This window comes from Herpailurus yagouaroundi, unplaced genomic scaffold (assembly GCF_014898765.1).
Source record: "Herpailurus yagouaroundi ecotype Mexico unplaced genomic scaffold, PumYag 213, whole genome shotgun sequence".
In the NCBI taxonomy this organism is placed as follows: domain Eukaryota; kingdom Metazoa; phylum Chordata; class Mammalia; order Carnivora; family Felidae; genus Herpailurus; species Herpailurus yagouaroundi.
In genome coordinates this window covers 10,679,934-10,692,161 of record NW_024412444.1, presented here as the reverse complement: position 1 = coordinate 10,692,161, position 12,228 = coordinate 10,679,934, and the positions used below count along the sequence as shown (strand labels likewise).

General features: G+C 49.3%; 1 protein-coding gene across 7 annotated transcripts in view; it reads left to right on the top strand.

Moving 5' to 3' along the window:
- The first annotated feature begins 4,318 nt into the window (after window positions 1-4,318).
- Window positions 4,319-12,228, top strand: part of FLNB (filamin B) — a 142,987-nt gene continuing 135,077 nt past the window's right edge. For 4 of the 7 annotated variants that reach the window (XM_040454656.1, XM_040454661.1, XM_040454660.1 and 1 more), the window contains exon 1: window positions 4,493-4,784. In XM_040454656.1, coding sequence (XP_040310590.1) covers window positions 4,493-4,784 — 292 coding nt within the window. Of the gene's footprint in view, window positions 4,785-12,228 lie in introns of all 7 variants that reach the window. The other 3 variants (XM_040454658.1, XM_040454657.1, XM_040454662.1) reach the window with 2 other exon arrangements.

Below are 12,228 nucleotides of genomic sequence, written 5' to 3'. Positions count from 1 at the left end.
TAAAAATATTAATTGTATATCTGAAAATTATAACTTTTCAGATATATTGGATAAAGTGATCAACTTGCTCTAGTTGCCACAGACATTCCTGGTTTTAGGACTGAAATGAAAGGCCTGCAACCCAAGAAACCCCTTAGTCTTGGGCAAATCAGGACAGTTGGTCATCTTATTTTTTTAAGTTTATTTATTTATTTTGAGAGAGATGGCGGAAGGGCAGAGAGAGAGACAGAGAGAGAGAGAGAGAGAATCCTAAGCAGGCTCCATGCTGTCAACACAGAGCCTGATATGGGGCTCAAACCCACACAATCGTGAGATCATGACCTGAGCTGAAGTCTGACGCTTAACCAACTGAGGCACTCAGGTGCCCTGAGTTGGTCATCTTATTATTGGTTAAAATATATTATTGTAAGTAATTTCACCTGTTTCTTTTAAAGTGACATTTAACTTTTAAGCGTTACTAGAAAATTAAAAATTATATTGTGGAAAAAAATTATAATGTGGCTCTCATGATATTTTTATTAGACAGTATAGGTTCTATTAGGTCTTAAACCCCAGCCTACACCCTGCCAGGAGACAGATGTGACAGTTGCCCTCCTTCAACAAGTGGCACAGAAAACAGCAACTAAACCTTAGCATAAAATAGGTGGTGTGACTGCAAGGGCTGTAAGAGTGAGGGACTAGGGGCTCCTGGGTGGCTCGGTGGGTTAAGTATCAGACTTTGGGTCTGGTCATGATCTCACGGTTCTTGAGTTCGAGCCTCGCATCATGCTCTCTGCTGTTAGCGTCGGATCCTCTGTCCTCCTCACCCTCTGCCCCTTCCCTGCTCTCTCTCTCTCTCTCTCTCAAAAATAAACATTAAAAAAAAAAGAGAGAGAGAGAGAGAGTGAAGACTAAAGGACAGGCATGGGTTTCCCATGTTGAAAGGAGAGATGAGAGCGTTCTAGGCAGAGGGAACTGTCTGAGCAAAAGCATGGAGGTGATCAGGTGAACTTTCACACACTTGCTTAGAAAGAAGAACCCCTTCCATCCCACTGATCCGGCGACTTGTACAACGTTGAGAAGTAGACTCACAGTGCTTCAGTCTTCCACCGGTGTTTGTCCTCAAGTTCAGCCAGTCTTCTCCTCGTGGGTGTCTGCGCATTTGCTGCTGTCCTGCCAGGTCTACGCTGACCTGTAGGGGTGATGGCTCTACTTGTGTTTTCTCAGTCGGTTTATTCTGACTGGGATCTCTCGGGGCTGCAGCAGATTGGTGTCAGCATATCTGTGAGTAACGGACATAGAGGGGAGCCATGGCTTTTTACAGAGACATGCTAGAGTCAGCTAGGGAAAATGCAGCTAATTCCGGCTTTTTCAGGGACTGGTAGTGAGGTCTCTTAATTTTGCCTGGTTTCCAGCTACCTTTATAGAGTGCTTATTGTGTGCCAGGCACTATGCTAAGAGTTTTGCTTGCCTTATCGAAGCACCCAAGGAAGAGGTGTGTTACCTCCACTACCTAGACCAGAAGACTGGAGCTTGCAGAGGCTATTTGTTCAAGATCACAAAGCCAGAATAGCCAAAAGTCACACTCAAAGCCTGGGCTTTTCGCTGCTTTACACTCTTCCACTTTGGACAGTTCTATACCAAGAGATCAGAGAAGGCTAGGACAGAATTTAGAAAACCGGGATTGGGTATTTGTTAAATGAAGGCCTTGTCGGGCAAAACTATGAAATGTACTAGCTAAAATGCTACCTGCGGAAATGTCTACCTGAGTTGTTCAGCCCTTTTCTTTTATCAAATACTGATGAGGAGTCATCTGAAGACCTTGTGTGCTTCCTCTCCTCAGTTCTCAAGCCACTGACCTCTACCTCTACCGTGATTGCCGAGGCCCCTTCATCTCCCATGAATTGTTCCCTGGAGAACTCTTTGGTTTCTTCTGACTGGGTAGAGAGAATCACTAGACTTGTCCTAAAATGGGGTGTCTCAGCTCTGGGTGAAGTGTACTGGATATTTTACATGCAGAATTATTTAGTTATTTGTGTCAAGACCTGATGAAAATAATTATATGGGAAAGGGGGCCTTAGCCCCCTTTCTCCATTAGCTCCAATCTTCCTTGGCAGTGAGCAGGTGCCTTGGGGCGTGAGACACTGGCTGATAAGTTTTGATGGATGAGTTTGGGTGGAGAAAGCATGGGGAACCAGGAAACTTGGGTATGAGGGAGGCAAAGGTTACCAACACTGCCTCTAGTGATTTTGGTGCTCAGATGGTGTGAACAAAGGCAAAACCCAGACTGAGAACAGGGTTCTCAGGGGGCCTTTAGACATAGTGCAGACTTTGGAGTTAGAATCAGATTCAAGAGCAGCATTGCCTAGTCCATACCAGCTGACTTCTAGCAAATCTCTTTAATCACTGAAGGAGTGGAATGGTCCTTCAAATAGCTATTTTGTCCCTACTATGGGCCAGGGCCAGGTAATCCACTCTCCCCCCAACCCCCCGGCTGTTTTGAGCATTCCAGTGAGTGAGGCAATCTGTCTGAACAAAGCACTTCAGTGTTGTATGCAAATGACTTGTTTGTATAAATGTTACAACCACAAATCTGCTGGCTTCTCCTGGGCAACCCTCAGGCTGGAAGCCCTTGACCTCCATCCTGCCCAACTCAGATTCCCCAGGAAGACCCCTGTCCCTAAACCTGGGTTATGGGTCTCTTCTTGGCCCCAGGACACTCTGTGCTTTTCTTACACACCTGCATTCCAGTCCTGTTTGTACTGTATGCCTTGGGCAAGTCCCTTAACCTCCCAGTTAACTCTTGTCAGGTGTGGCCAATAGCCAAGGAACTGTTTAGCACAGCTCTTAGCACAGGGGCAGAGCAGGTACTCAGGAAAAGCTAGCTGCTACTTTTACAATTATTCAGCTTTTGACAGTAGAGGTCTGGCCTGAGTTTCTGCTATATCCCAGAACCTAGCACAGGGCCTGGATGACTACACAGCAGGTACTCAATATATGGTGTTTGTAGACAGAATAACAGCCCCTAAAGATGTCCAAATCCTAATTTCCGGAACCTGTCAATATGACTTACATGGCAAAGAGGAATTAAGGCTGTAGATGGGATTAAGATTGCTAATCAGTTGATCTAAAAATATCCTGGGTTAACCAACTGTCCGGATGGAATCACAAGGGTCTTTAAAAGAGGAAGATGTGACTATGGAGAACCAGAGAGATGACGGTGTGAGAAAGACTCAGCCTGATGTTGCTGGCTTTGAAGATGGAGGAAGAGGCCACAGCCAAGGAATGAGGGAGGTTTCTAGGAGTTGGAAAAGGCAAGGAAACAGATTCTTCCCTAAGCCTACAGTAAGGAATGCATCCTGCCAACACCTTGATTTTAGTTCAGTGAAACCCATGAGGGATATCTAAGCTACAGAACTGCAAGATAATAAATTTGTGGCTTTTTAAAGACAAAGTTTTGGTAAGTTGCTACAGCAGCATTAGTAAACTGATATGCACTGCAAATTATTCATTTCTATTACTACTACTAAGCTGTTTGTGATAGTTGATTTGTACTTTTCTCGCCCATTACTGTATGAATTCCTCAAGGTCAAGGAATAAGTTTGTCTTATTTAAAAAAAATTTTTTTTTAAGTTTATTTATTTATTTTGAGAGAGAAAGAGACATCGAGAGTGGGGAGGAGCAGAGAAAGGGAGAATCCCAAGCAGGTTCTGCACTAACAAAGTGGGGCTCTAACCCAAGAAACTGTGAGATCATGACCAGAGTGAAACCAAGAGTGGACGCTTAAGGACTAAGCCACCCAGGAGCCAGGGAATGTTTGTTTTATTTACCATTAGTTCTCAAGTGCTAAGAGGGCCTCCCACACAATAGGCACTCAGTAAATGCTACTGATGACACTATTATAATTCACGTGAATTTAACTGATACAAATAGTAAAGTGTCCATTCCTTCTCCGTGTCCTCCAGTGCCTAACACTTTTGTCTGGCACACAGCAGGAGGTCAATGAAAACCTTTATTGAACCTTACCGAACCTATACGTGGATCAAGTACTACTTACTCCCCTCACTCCCCTCTCTCATGGCCCACGCCGCCGCTCCCGCCCATCCTGAACGCCCCTTACTCCGGTGACCTTCTTCTTAAGCCAATGTCTCCCCACTGGCTTCCTTTTCGCCTAGGTAGTGAGCACCGAGCACGGGGTCCCTGGACACCTTGCCGGCCGTGGGGTGCAGTGCACGCTTGGGACCGCAGGGGGCGAGCGTGGTCCGGGAACGCCCGCCGAGGGGTTGGGACGGGGCGGGGCCTCGAGGGCGGGTCGGCTCAGTGCGCAGGCGCGGGTCCAGACGCCTCGCGCGGCGAGGGGCAGGCGGCTGCAGAGCAGTCCCGGCCGCGGCTCTAGTAGCAGCGAGTTCGAGCCCCGCTCCCGCTCCGCTTCGGTTCTCGCTCCCCCGGCCCTTGGGCCTCCCGACGCCAGTCCCGGGCAGTCGCTGCGCTTTGCGCTCTCCCCGCCGCCAGGATGCCGGTAACTGAGAAGGACCTGGCGGAGGACGCGCCGTGGAAGAAGATCCAGCAGAACACCTTCACGCGTTGGTGCAACGAGCACCTCAAGTGTGTGAACAAACGCATCGGGAACCTACAGACCGACCTGAGCGATGGGCTGCGGCTCATCGCGCTGCTCGAGGTGCTCAGCCAGAAACGCATGTACCGCAAGTACCACCAGCGGCCCACCTTCCGCCAGATGCAGCTGGAGAACGTGTCCGTGGCCCTCGAGTTCCTGGACCGTGAGAGCATCAAGCTCGTGTCCATCGGTGAGTGCCCTGGCCCAGTCGGGCGCCGAGGTGTACCCTCCCGCCCCCGCGCGTGCGCTGGGGGAAAGCCTGGGTCCCCCTGCCGCGCGCCCCCACCGCGCCCAGCAGCCGCGGGCTGGGTGTGGGCGCTGAAGCGGGGTGCGTTGTCCTCCCGGGAGTGGGGACGCAGGAGACCTAGGTCTCCTTCCCAGTGCCTTTTCCTGGGCTAGGACTTTGTGTGATGGCCTCGCTGTGCGTCCTTGGGGGGCTGTGGATCCTGGGCTTGGGTTGGGGCTGCACGGGGAGAGCTGGGGCTGTGGCATGTTTTCCGCACCCGCGGTGCCCCTGAGGGGGAGCTGGAAACCTCTGGTCCACGGTCCACAGAAGTGGGGCCCCGCTCAGATGTTCCCCAAAACGCTCACCCCGCTGCGACAAGGCTGGTGCGCTCAGCGGCTGACGAACGGCCGGTGGCTCTGACGCCTGGCGGGAGACTTGGGGAGGGACAGTTCTCCGAGCCTGGGCCCTCTCCGCTCAGGTGGGGACGGCGACCTGTTACCCTCCCCCGCCGTCTCTGGCTTGGGTGTGGGCCCCGAGGTGGGAAGGGGAGCTGCGGGGTGTGTGTGTGTGTGTGTGTGTGTGTGTGTGTATGTGTGTGTGTGTGTCCTCCTCTCTCCCTCTGCTCCCAGCTCAGCTCTGGCTGGGTGCCTTGGGGTGAGCCAGCTCTGCCGCGGAAGTGATCATTTAGGGACGGTAGTGGTATAGTAACTACTGTTTTGTAGGGAGAGCCCAAACTTGTGCGTGCTGTGTGCCAGCAGCCTTCCAAGTTCTCAGTCCTTACACAAGCTGGGAGTTGGGGTGTCCTTAGACCTACTTTACAGACAAGGAGGGGGGTCCAGAGAGTTAATCGACTTGTCCAAGGTCTTGGAAGTAGGAAGAGTCTCGCTGAGAATGGAAGGGAAGCGGGTACAATGAAAGGAGATTTGCCTTCCTCTCTTATCCTTCCTCACACCAGGGTCTTCTTGAGAAGGGGGAGGGAGTTGGTGTCAGGTTCCGCTCCCCTCTGCTGGGAAGAGAGAATGAGGGTCAGGTCCCCGCTAGGACCTGGGGTAGTTGAAAGCTTCCAGGAAAGCCACAAGGCTGCTGAGGGCGTGGGCTGTGACTGTAGGGGGAAGGGGTGTGTAGTTATGTGGGTGCGTGTGTGCACTTTTATGTGTACAGAGGATGTAGTGTGTACATAGCGTGGATGGGCAGAGAAAGTGTGTGCACCCATAGTGTGTGTGTGTGTGTGTGTGTGTGTGTGTGTGTGTGTGTGTTCTGCCAGGTGAGGCTCTTGCTGGAGGAGCTGACCCAGGCGTGGGTCTGGGGTCTCTTCCAGAGAAAGCCAGGCCTTATAGTGACTCCTGTGATAGGAGGAAAGGGTGGTGGGTGATGGGCTGCACCGGGTGGGTGTGGCTGCTGGGACTTTCTCCAGAGCAAAAGGGGTTCCCTCTAGGCTGAGTCTCCTCTGTCCTCTCCCTCCCCTTCCCCCACACCTGCCCTGGCAGGTAGGGCCGCTTCCTGCTTCCTGGGCCCAGGCAGCCGCCCCATCAAGGGTGGCTTCTCTGCAGAGCTGTGTAACAGGCTGCCTCTTTTTTGGGGTCCCATCTCCTACAGCTGTGGAAGGAGAGCCCCAGAATTATCCTGGAACTCTCCCCTTTTCAGAAACCAGCTTTCCTTCTGGGGAATCTCAAGGCCTGGCTGAGCTCAACTGGGATTGCTTCTTCTTTGTTTTAAAAATGTGTATTTGTTTAATTAAATGGGCAAAGAGACTTAAAGTAAATCAGGAGTATCCAAACATGACATGAAATCTCTTCAAAAAAGCAAAGCGAAACAAACAAATGAAACCACAGCACCAGAAGATCCTGGACTGCCTAATTTACCAACTGTTTACAGAGGCTGTGCTGGCTCCGCCATGGCTTCCTTCCCGTCACTGCCCTGAACTTGGGGGTCTCATTCTAGACTTTGCCTGGTCCCTTACATTTTCCTGTTGACCCTCATGATTTTCATTCCTGAACCCACCTAGGACATAGCGTTGTCCTGACATTCCCAATTAGCCTCCCCTTCTCTGGTTGTGGAGTTGTGGGCTGTTGGCAACTTCGTGCTGTGGACCTGTTCCCACCACAGACTACATTGTTTCATTTTATTTTAAAATTATTTCTTTGGGGGCGCCTGGGTGCCGCAGTCGGTTAAGCGTCCGACTTCAGCCAGGTCACGATCTCGCGGTCCGTGAGTTCGAGCCCCGCGTCGGGCTCTGGGCTGATGGCTCAGAGCCTGGAGCCTGTTTCCGATTCTGTGTCTCCCTCTCTCTCTGCCCCTCCCCCGTTCATGCTCTGTCTCTCTCTGTCCCAAAAATAAATAAACGTTAAAATTATTTCTTGGATCCTATTCCCCCAAGTGGCATTCCTGGGTCAGAGTGTGACCACATTTATGACTCCTATCATTGGCTGCCTAGTTGATCTGCAGAAAGATCTCACAGTAAACAGGTTTTCCAGCCTCTGAAGACTGGAGGGAGGCTTGCCAAGTGCCAGAAGTCCCATGGGGGTGATGCCTGAGGCCTCTTCTCCCTGCTCCCGGGGCAGTTCTGGGTAATGCCCTTCAGAAGAAAGTCCCGTCCAGCTCGGACTTCAGTTCAAGTATCCACTGCTTAGGCTGTGTTGCATTGTGCTGACAAAGACCCTGGCTCCAGTTTGTTGGGACACACTGGGTGTTCTGTGTGTTCTGTTCATCGCCCCATTGATCACCGCCTGGAATCCTCAAGGTTTGGTTTCCTTGTCTATGTAACCATCTGCTTCACCAAGTCACTGGGAGGGTACAAGGCTTGCCCTGGTTCTGCCTAAGTGCTTAGAAAATGGTCATTGCTGTTATTTCTGTGGTTGTTGTTAGTATTATTATCTGCACTTAAAGATGAGGAAACAGGAGTGAAGTAACTTGCGGAGATCACTCCGCTACTAAATGGTGACTGGAAGCTGGGTCTGCCCAGTTCAGAAACTGACCCTTAACTGACCTGCTTTTCATCGTCAGAAATGAGTGAAATACAGCCCCTCTCCCCCAGCCGGAGAGCCCCGGAAACACCAGATTTTGCAAGTCTGGGATGTTGGGGTAGCAGCTGGACACTCACGCTTTGAGCCTTGAACAAAGTCTTGAGCAAAGAGGGAATCTCAAGGCTTTAGGTGAGAGGATGAATCCTCTGAACTGGGATGAGGGTCCCATGAAATGAGTGTCACGTCAGGAGGTGAGCAGAATCAGTTTGTATCTAGCATCAAGATGAACTTGTTGAGGGAATGGCTGCCCTGTGTTCCCCGGGGTTTGGTTGGGGGGGGGGGCCCCACGGGAGTAGTGGTGGCGGTGGTGGTGGTGGTATTTCCTGCTACTTAATGGATGGTGTTTTAGTCCATAATCTGGGAAGGTATCTTTGAATGGATACAGGGTTTTGTATACTTTGGATAACTTCCAACAATGTACATTGTTGAGAATCATAAGAGTTGTATACAGGCGCCCAGCTCTGAGACATGAGATGGTCAGAAGCTGCCAGAGGACTGGTTTTTCTGCCTAGAATTCAGGGAAAGACAGTTCTGGCTGTTTATTCACATTTGTGATTTGTTGTAAGGTGGGCCCAGTCTAGGCTGCATCCAAAAGTTGAAGATTTTCTTCAGTTTCTTGGTCTGTCTTGGGCAGTTCATAGTGAGGCCTCAGCATAAATCATTCTAGTTGCCTGCCAGGAGCTGGCAGTTTTATTTACTTGTTTTTCCAAAAACCTTTCTGACGCTGGGCAGCTTAGCCAATTTGGAGAAAAAGGGGTCTCCCAGCCCAAGAATGACAATCAAGGCTGCCTGGAAGTTTGGGTGGTGTGTTTTGGTTTGATCCTTTAGAAGAAGAAATTCTTTCCTTTTCAGAGGATGCGGTCTGACCCTAATGTTTACTTAAGGTGCCTGTGCCAGGCCAGCGCCCCAGAGCAGGCAGGGTGTGTGTTCCCAAGACCTTGGGTCACTGGGCAGAGTTTCCAGGGTGGTGGGTCACCATGGCACTCAGCCCCTTTTCCTTCCTGTTGCCCTGCCCCCACCCAAATAACATACAAATACAGTAATCCTGAATTCTATTCTTTCCTGAACTACCTGGTAAACGCCAAGTATGTCTCTTTAGGCGAAAGTAATAGAGAATGCTTTAAAAGTAGCAAAGTTGCCTACTTTGTCAGAATTAAGGAGTTCTGGGCCATTTGCAACAAAGTAACACAGTGCGAGATGTGGATCTTACCTTAGTTAAGAGCAAGGATTCTTGGTTCAAATCCCACTTGCCACTAAGTAGCTGTTAAGAAACTTCGGTGCCTTGGTTTCCTTATCACCAAAATGGGAATGATAACTACCTCCTTTAAAAGGTTGTTATAAAAATTAAACAAGTTAATATTTTAAAAAATGTTTGGAACAGCACATGGTAAGTGCCGTGTGAGTGTTTACTCAATAAATAAAGTACTGGCCAGTAGTATTCTCAACAGCCATGCTGGAGGGTTTGCACGCCTAAAGGACGTTTGAAATCAGGGCCACACTGGGAGTCCAGCTTGGTTGGCTAGTGTCGCTGCTGCTTGCTATAACAGGGCTGTGGACTAGCCTCCTTGGAAGGGGAGGACCCCTGGTTATGTTGTGGCTTCCTCCGAGGCCCATTCATAGCAGCTTTGTTTCTGAGACCTGGACTGGAGCTTGGGGCAGCTGGTCATTCCTTCCTTTCACCCCGTGCGGGAATCTCTGGGCCAGATCACTTCCAGATGGCAGTTTGGGCTCTGCGGAGCTCCTCCAGCGACGGCAGAGCCAGAGTGCCGGGCAGCAGCTGCCTTCGTTCTTGGAGAGGCTGTGCTGAAGGGAGGGCTTTGATTTGGACCCAGATTACGTCTCCTGGGCACTACCCCTCCCCTCCTTGCCGGGACACTGGTTTTGTGCTGGGGCGGGTGTACCGGGTAGTTGAGGATGGCTGCCTTGCTCCTTGGGCAACAGACGCTCAGGCTCAGAGCCTTTGGGCCTTGGCTGCAGTGGTTTCGGGGGGGGGGGGGTACCACGTCATCTGCTTTCTCCATAAATGGCCTCTGGGTCAGCACATAGTAGGCTGTCGTAGATATAGCTGAAGGGTTCAGGGCGTGCGTCTGAAGCTAGATTGCCAGGATTCTAAGCCCCACTCTGCTTCCTAACAGCTGTGCAACTCTGGTCCACTGCCTTAACCTTTCTGAGCCTCAGTTTCCCCATTTGTAAAATGGAGAATAGTTGTTCCTATCTTAGTTGCTGAGAGCGTTATATGTGACTAAGTTAAGTTTATAGCATAGTGCTGGCATTATCATTATTGATATCAATATGCTTCTGAACCCTTAAAGTCTAGGACTTTGTCTTGTTTTCCATCTACTCTCTGGCCAGTCCTACTGCTGTCATCTGGTGTGTCAGATATTTCCTTCCCCCCAGCTTGGAACTTCTGATGCAGATGCTTCCTAAGATCCTTTCTTTCTTCCTTTCCTTATTCAGTAAATCTAGGAACGACCAACTCTGGGCCAGGCCCAGTGCTAGGGCCAGAGGGATAATGAGAGTCAAGGCCCCAGCTTGCATCCTATACTGCTCAATGCAGAGGAGGGAGTAACCAGAGAGTGTCCTCGAACCTTCAGGCACACAGAAAAATCACCTGGGGACCTTGGTAAAATTGTGGGTCTGATCAGTAGGTCAGGTGAGAAGGCTGAGATTCCGTACTTCCAGCCCCCTCCCAGTTGCTACTGTTGGTGGCGATGGTAGGCCACTCTGGAGGTAGTAAAGATCTAGAGGGCAAGCCCTCTGGGGGGGGTGGTGGGGGAGAGGAGCACCTTCCCTCAGGCTGGGATGGGTAGTCCAGAGGGCTCCCTGGAGGGAGGGCCTTTAAGCCAGGGCCTATACCCTGACTAGAATTAGGCAGGCGAACAGACAGTTAGCCAAGCGAGGCACAGAGTTTGTCACACAGAGGTCAGAGGGGTGGCACAGGTGACAGGAGCTGTCTCACAAAGGGCCTTCTGAGGCAGGAGGCTGCCAGCCAGGCATCTTCCTTGAGGATGCTTGGTGTAGGGTAGGTGAACCCAGCTGAAATGGATCATCTGATCTGGGGCCCTCTTGACTGTTACTCCAGTCATTCCTGCCAGTAAAAAATTTTAATGTGCCCCTTTCTCATATATGCAAATTTATAAGCTATATTCATATATTATTGTCAGTCTGTATATTAAATATTAGTAACACTTACCTTCATTTTAGATGACAAATGGAAATATAAAATCTGATTTTTCCTGTGCTCTAATGAATTATCTTGCGCACCTTGTGGTACATATACCCTATTTGGAGGCCCCCTGAGGGCTTGTATTTCTGCATTTCACCTCCCCCCGCCCCCCATGTTGCTATTCTGCATTTAGTTTTGATGTTTGGTTATCCTCAGTTAAGGAGGTGGATCTATAATTCTGTCCCTTTCCCCCAACACGTTGAACCAAATGAATAAGCCCAATGGAATGAGTCATTTCAGTCTAAATGGGTGCTATTTCCTGCTCTTATAATGATTAAAATTGCCTTTCATGACATTCTACTAGAAGCCATCCTTCATTAATGTTGTAAATCTAGTTATCCATTAAACGTGTTCAATAATCACCAGATTGGCTCGGGTTACTGTATAATAAACAACAGCACTTTCCCCTTCTGGGGCTTGGAAAGTGGCCTTGTATTTTTTAAGTGCCTTGCTCACTTTTCTTGGGAAATTGAGTCCATGTTCTAGGGAGAGAGTTTTGGGGAAAGATGATTAGAAAACCAAATGGTTCTCTTTATATACTAAAGGATAAAGCAGTACATGAGAGTAGTTATACATGGTATAAAGGATGGAACTGTTGGGTATTTTCATTCTGTCCACTTAGTGTCATGATTTCTTTCATCCCCAAACATACTGTGCTATCCATGCAGTTGCTACCTTTCTTCCAAGAGCCTTACAGCAGTTGCCTTAAATACATTCATTTGATAAGTTGTAGATAGTTGTCATAGCTCTTCTGCAAGCTGTTCAGTTATAAAAAAAAAAATGATGGGATTTTACTTACACCCAAATATAACTTTTACCTTCCCTGATCCCCTTTTGACCAGTCTCTGTGCAGTAGAATGTCCTTGGTTAAGATTTTCTTGTACTATAAGCAAAAAGCAGTTTGGTTTTTCACTTAGTCAGGACTGGTTATAGGTCTGAATTATTTTGACAGAACATGTGACCTCCTCCTTTCCCCCATCATCAAAACCTAGCATAGGTAGAATGGATAGGTAAGGAGGACACTTGTCCTCCTCCTGCATATTCCTTGGCTTTTCCAAGGATGCACACGGATGAAGACATGAGTGTTGAGGTGTGCACATGCATCCTCTCACATGGTATCTAACATTTTCCTATGGCTGCCATCTGCTAAGTATGTCCT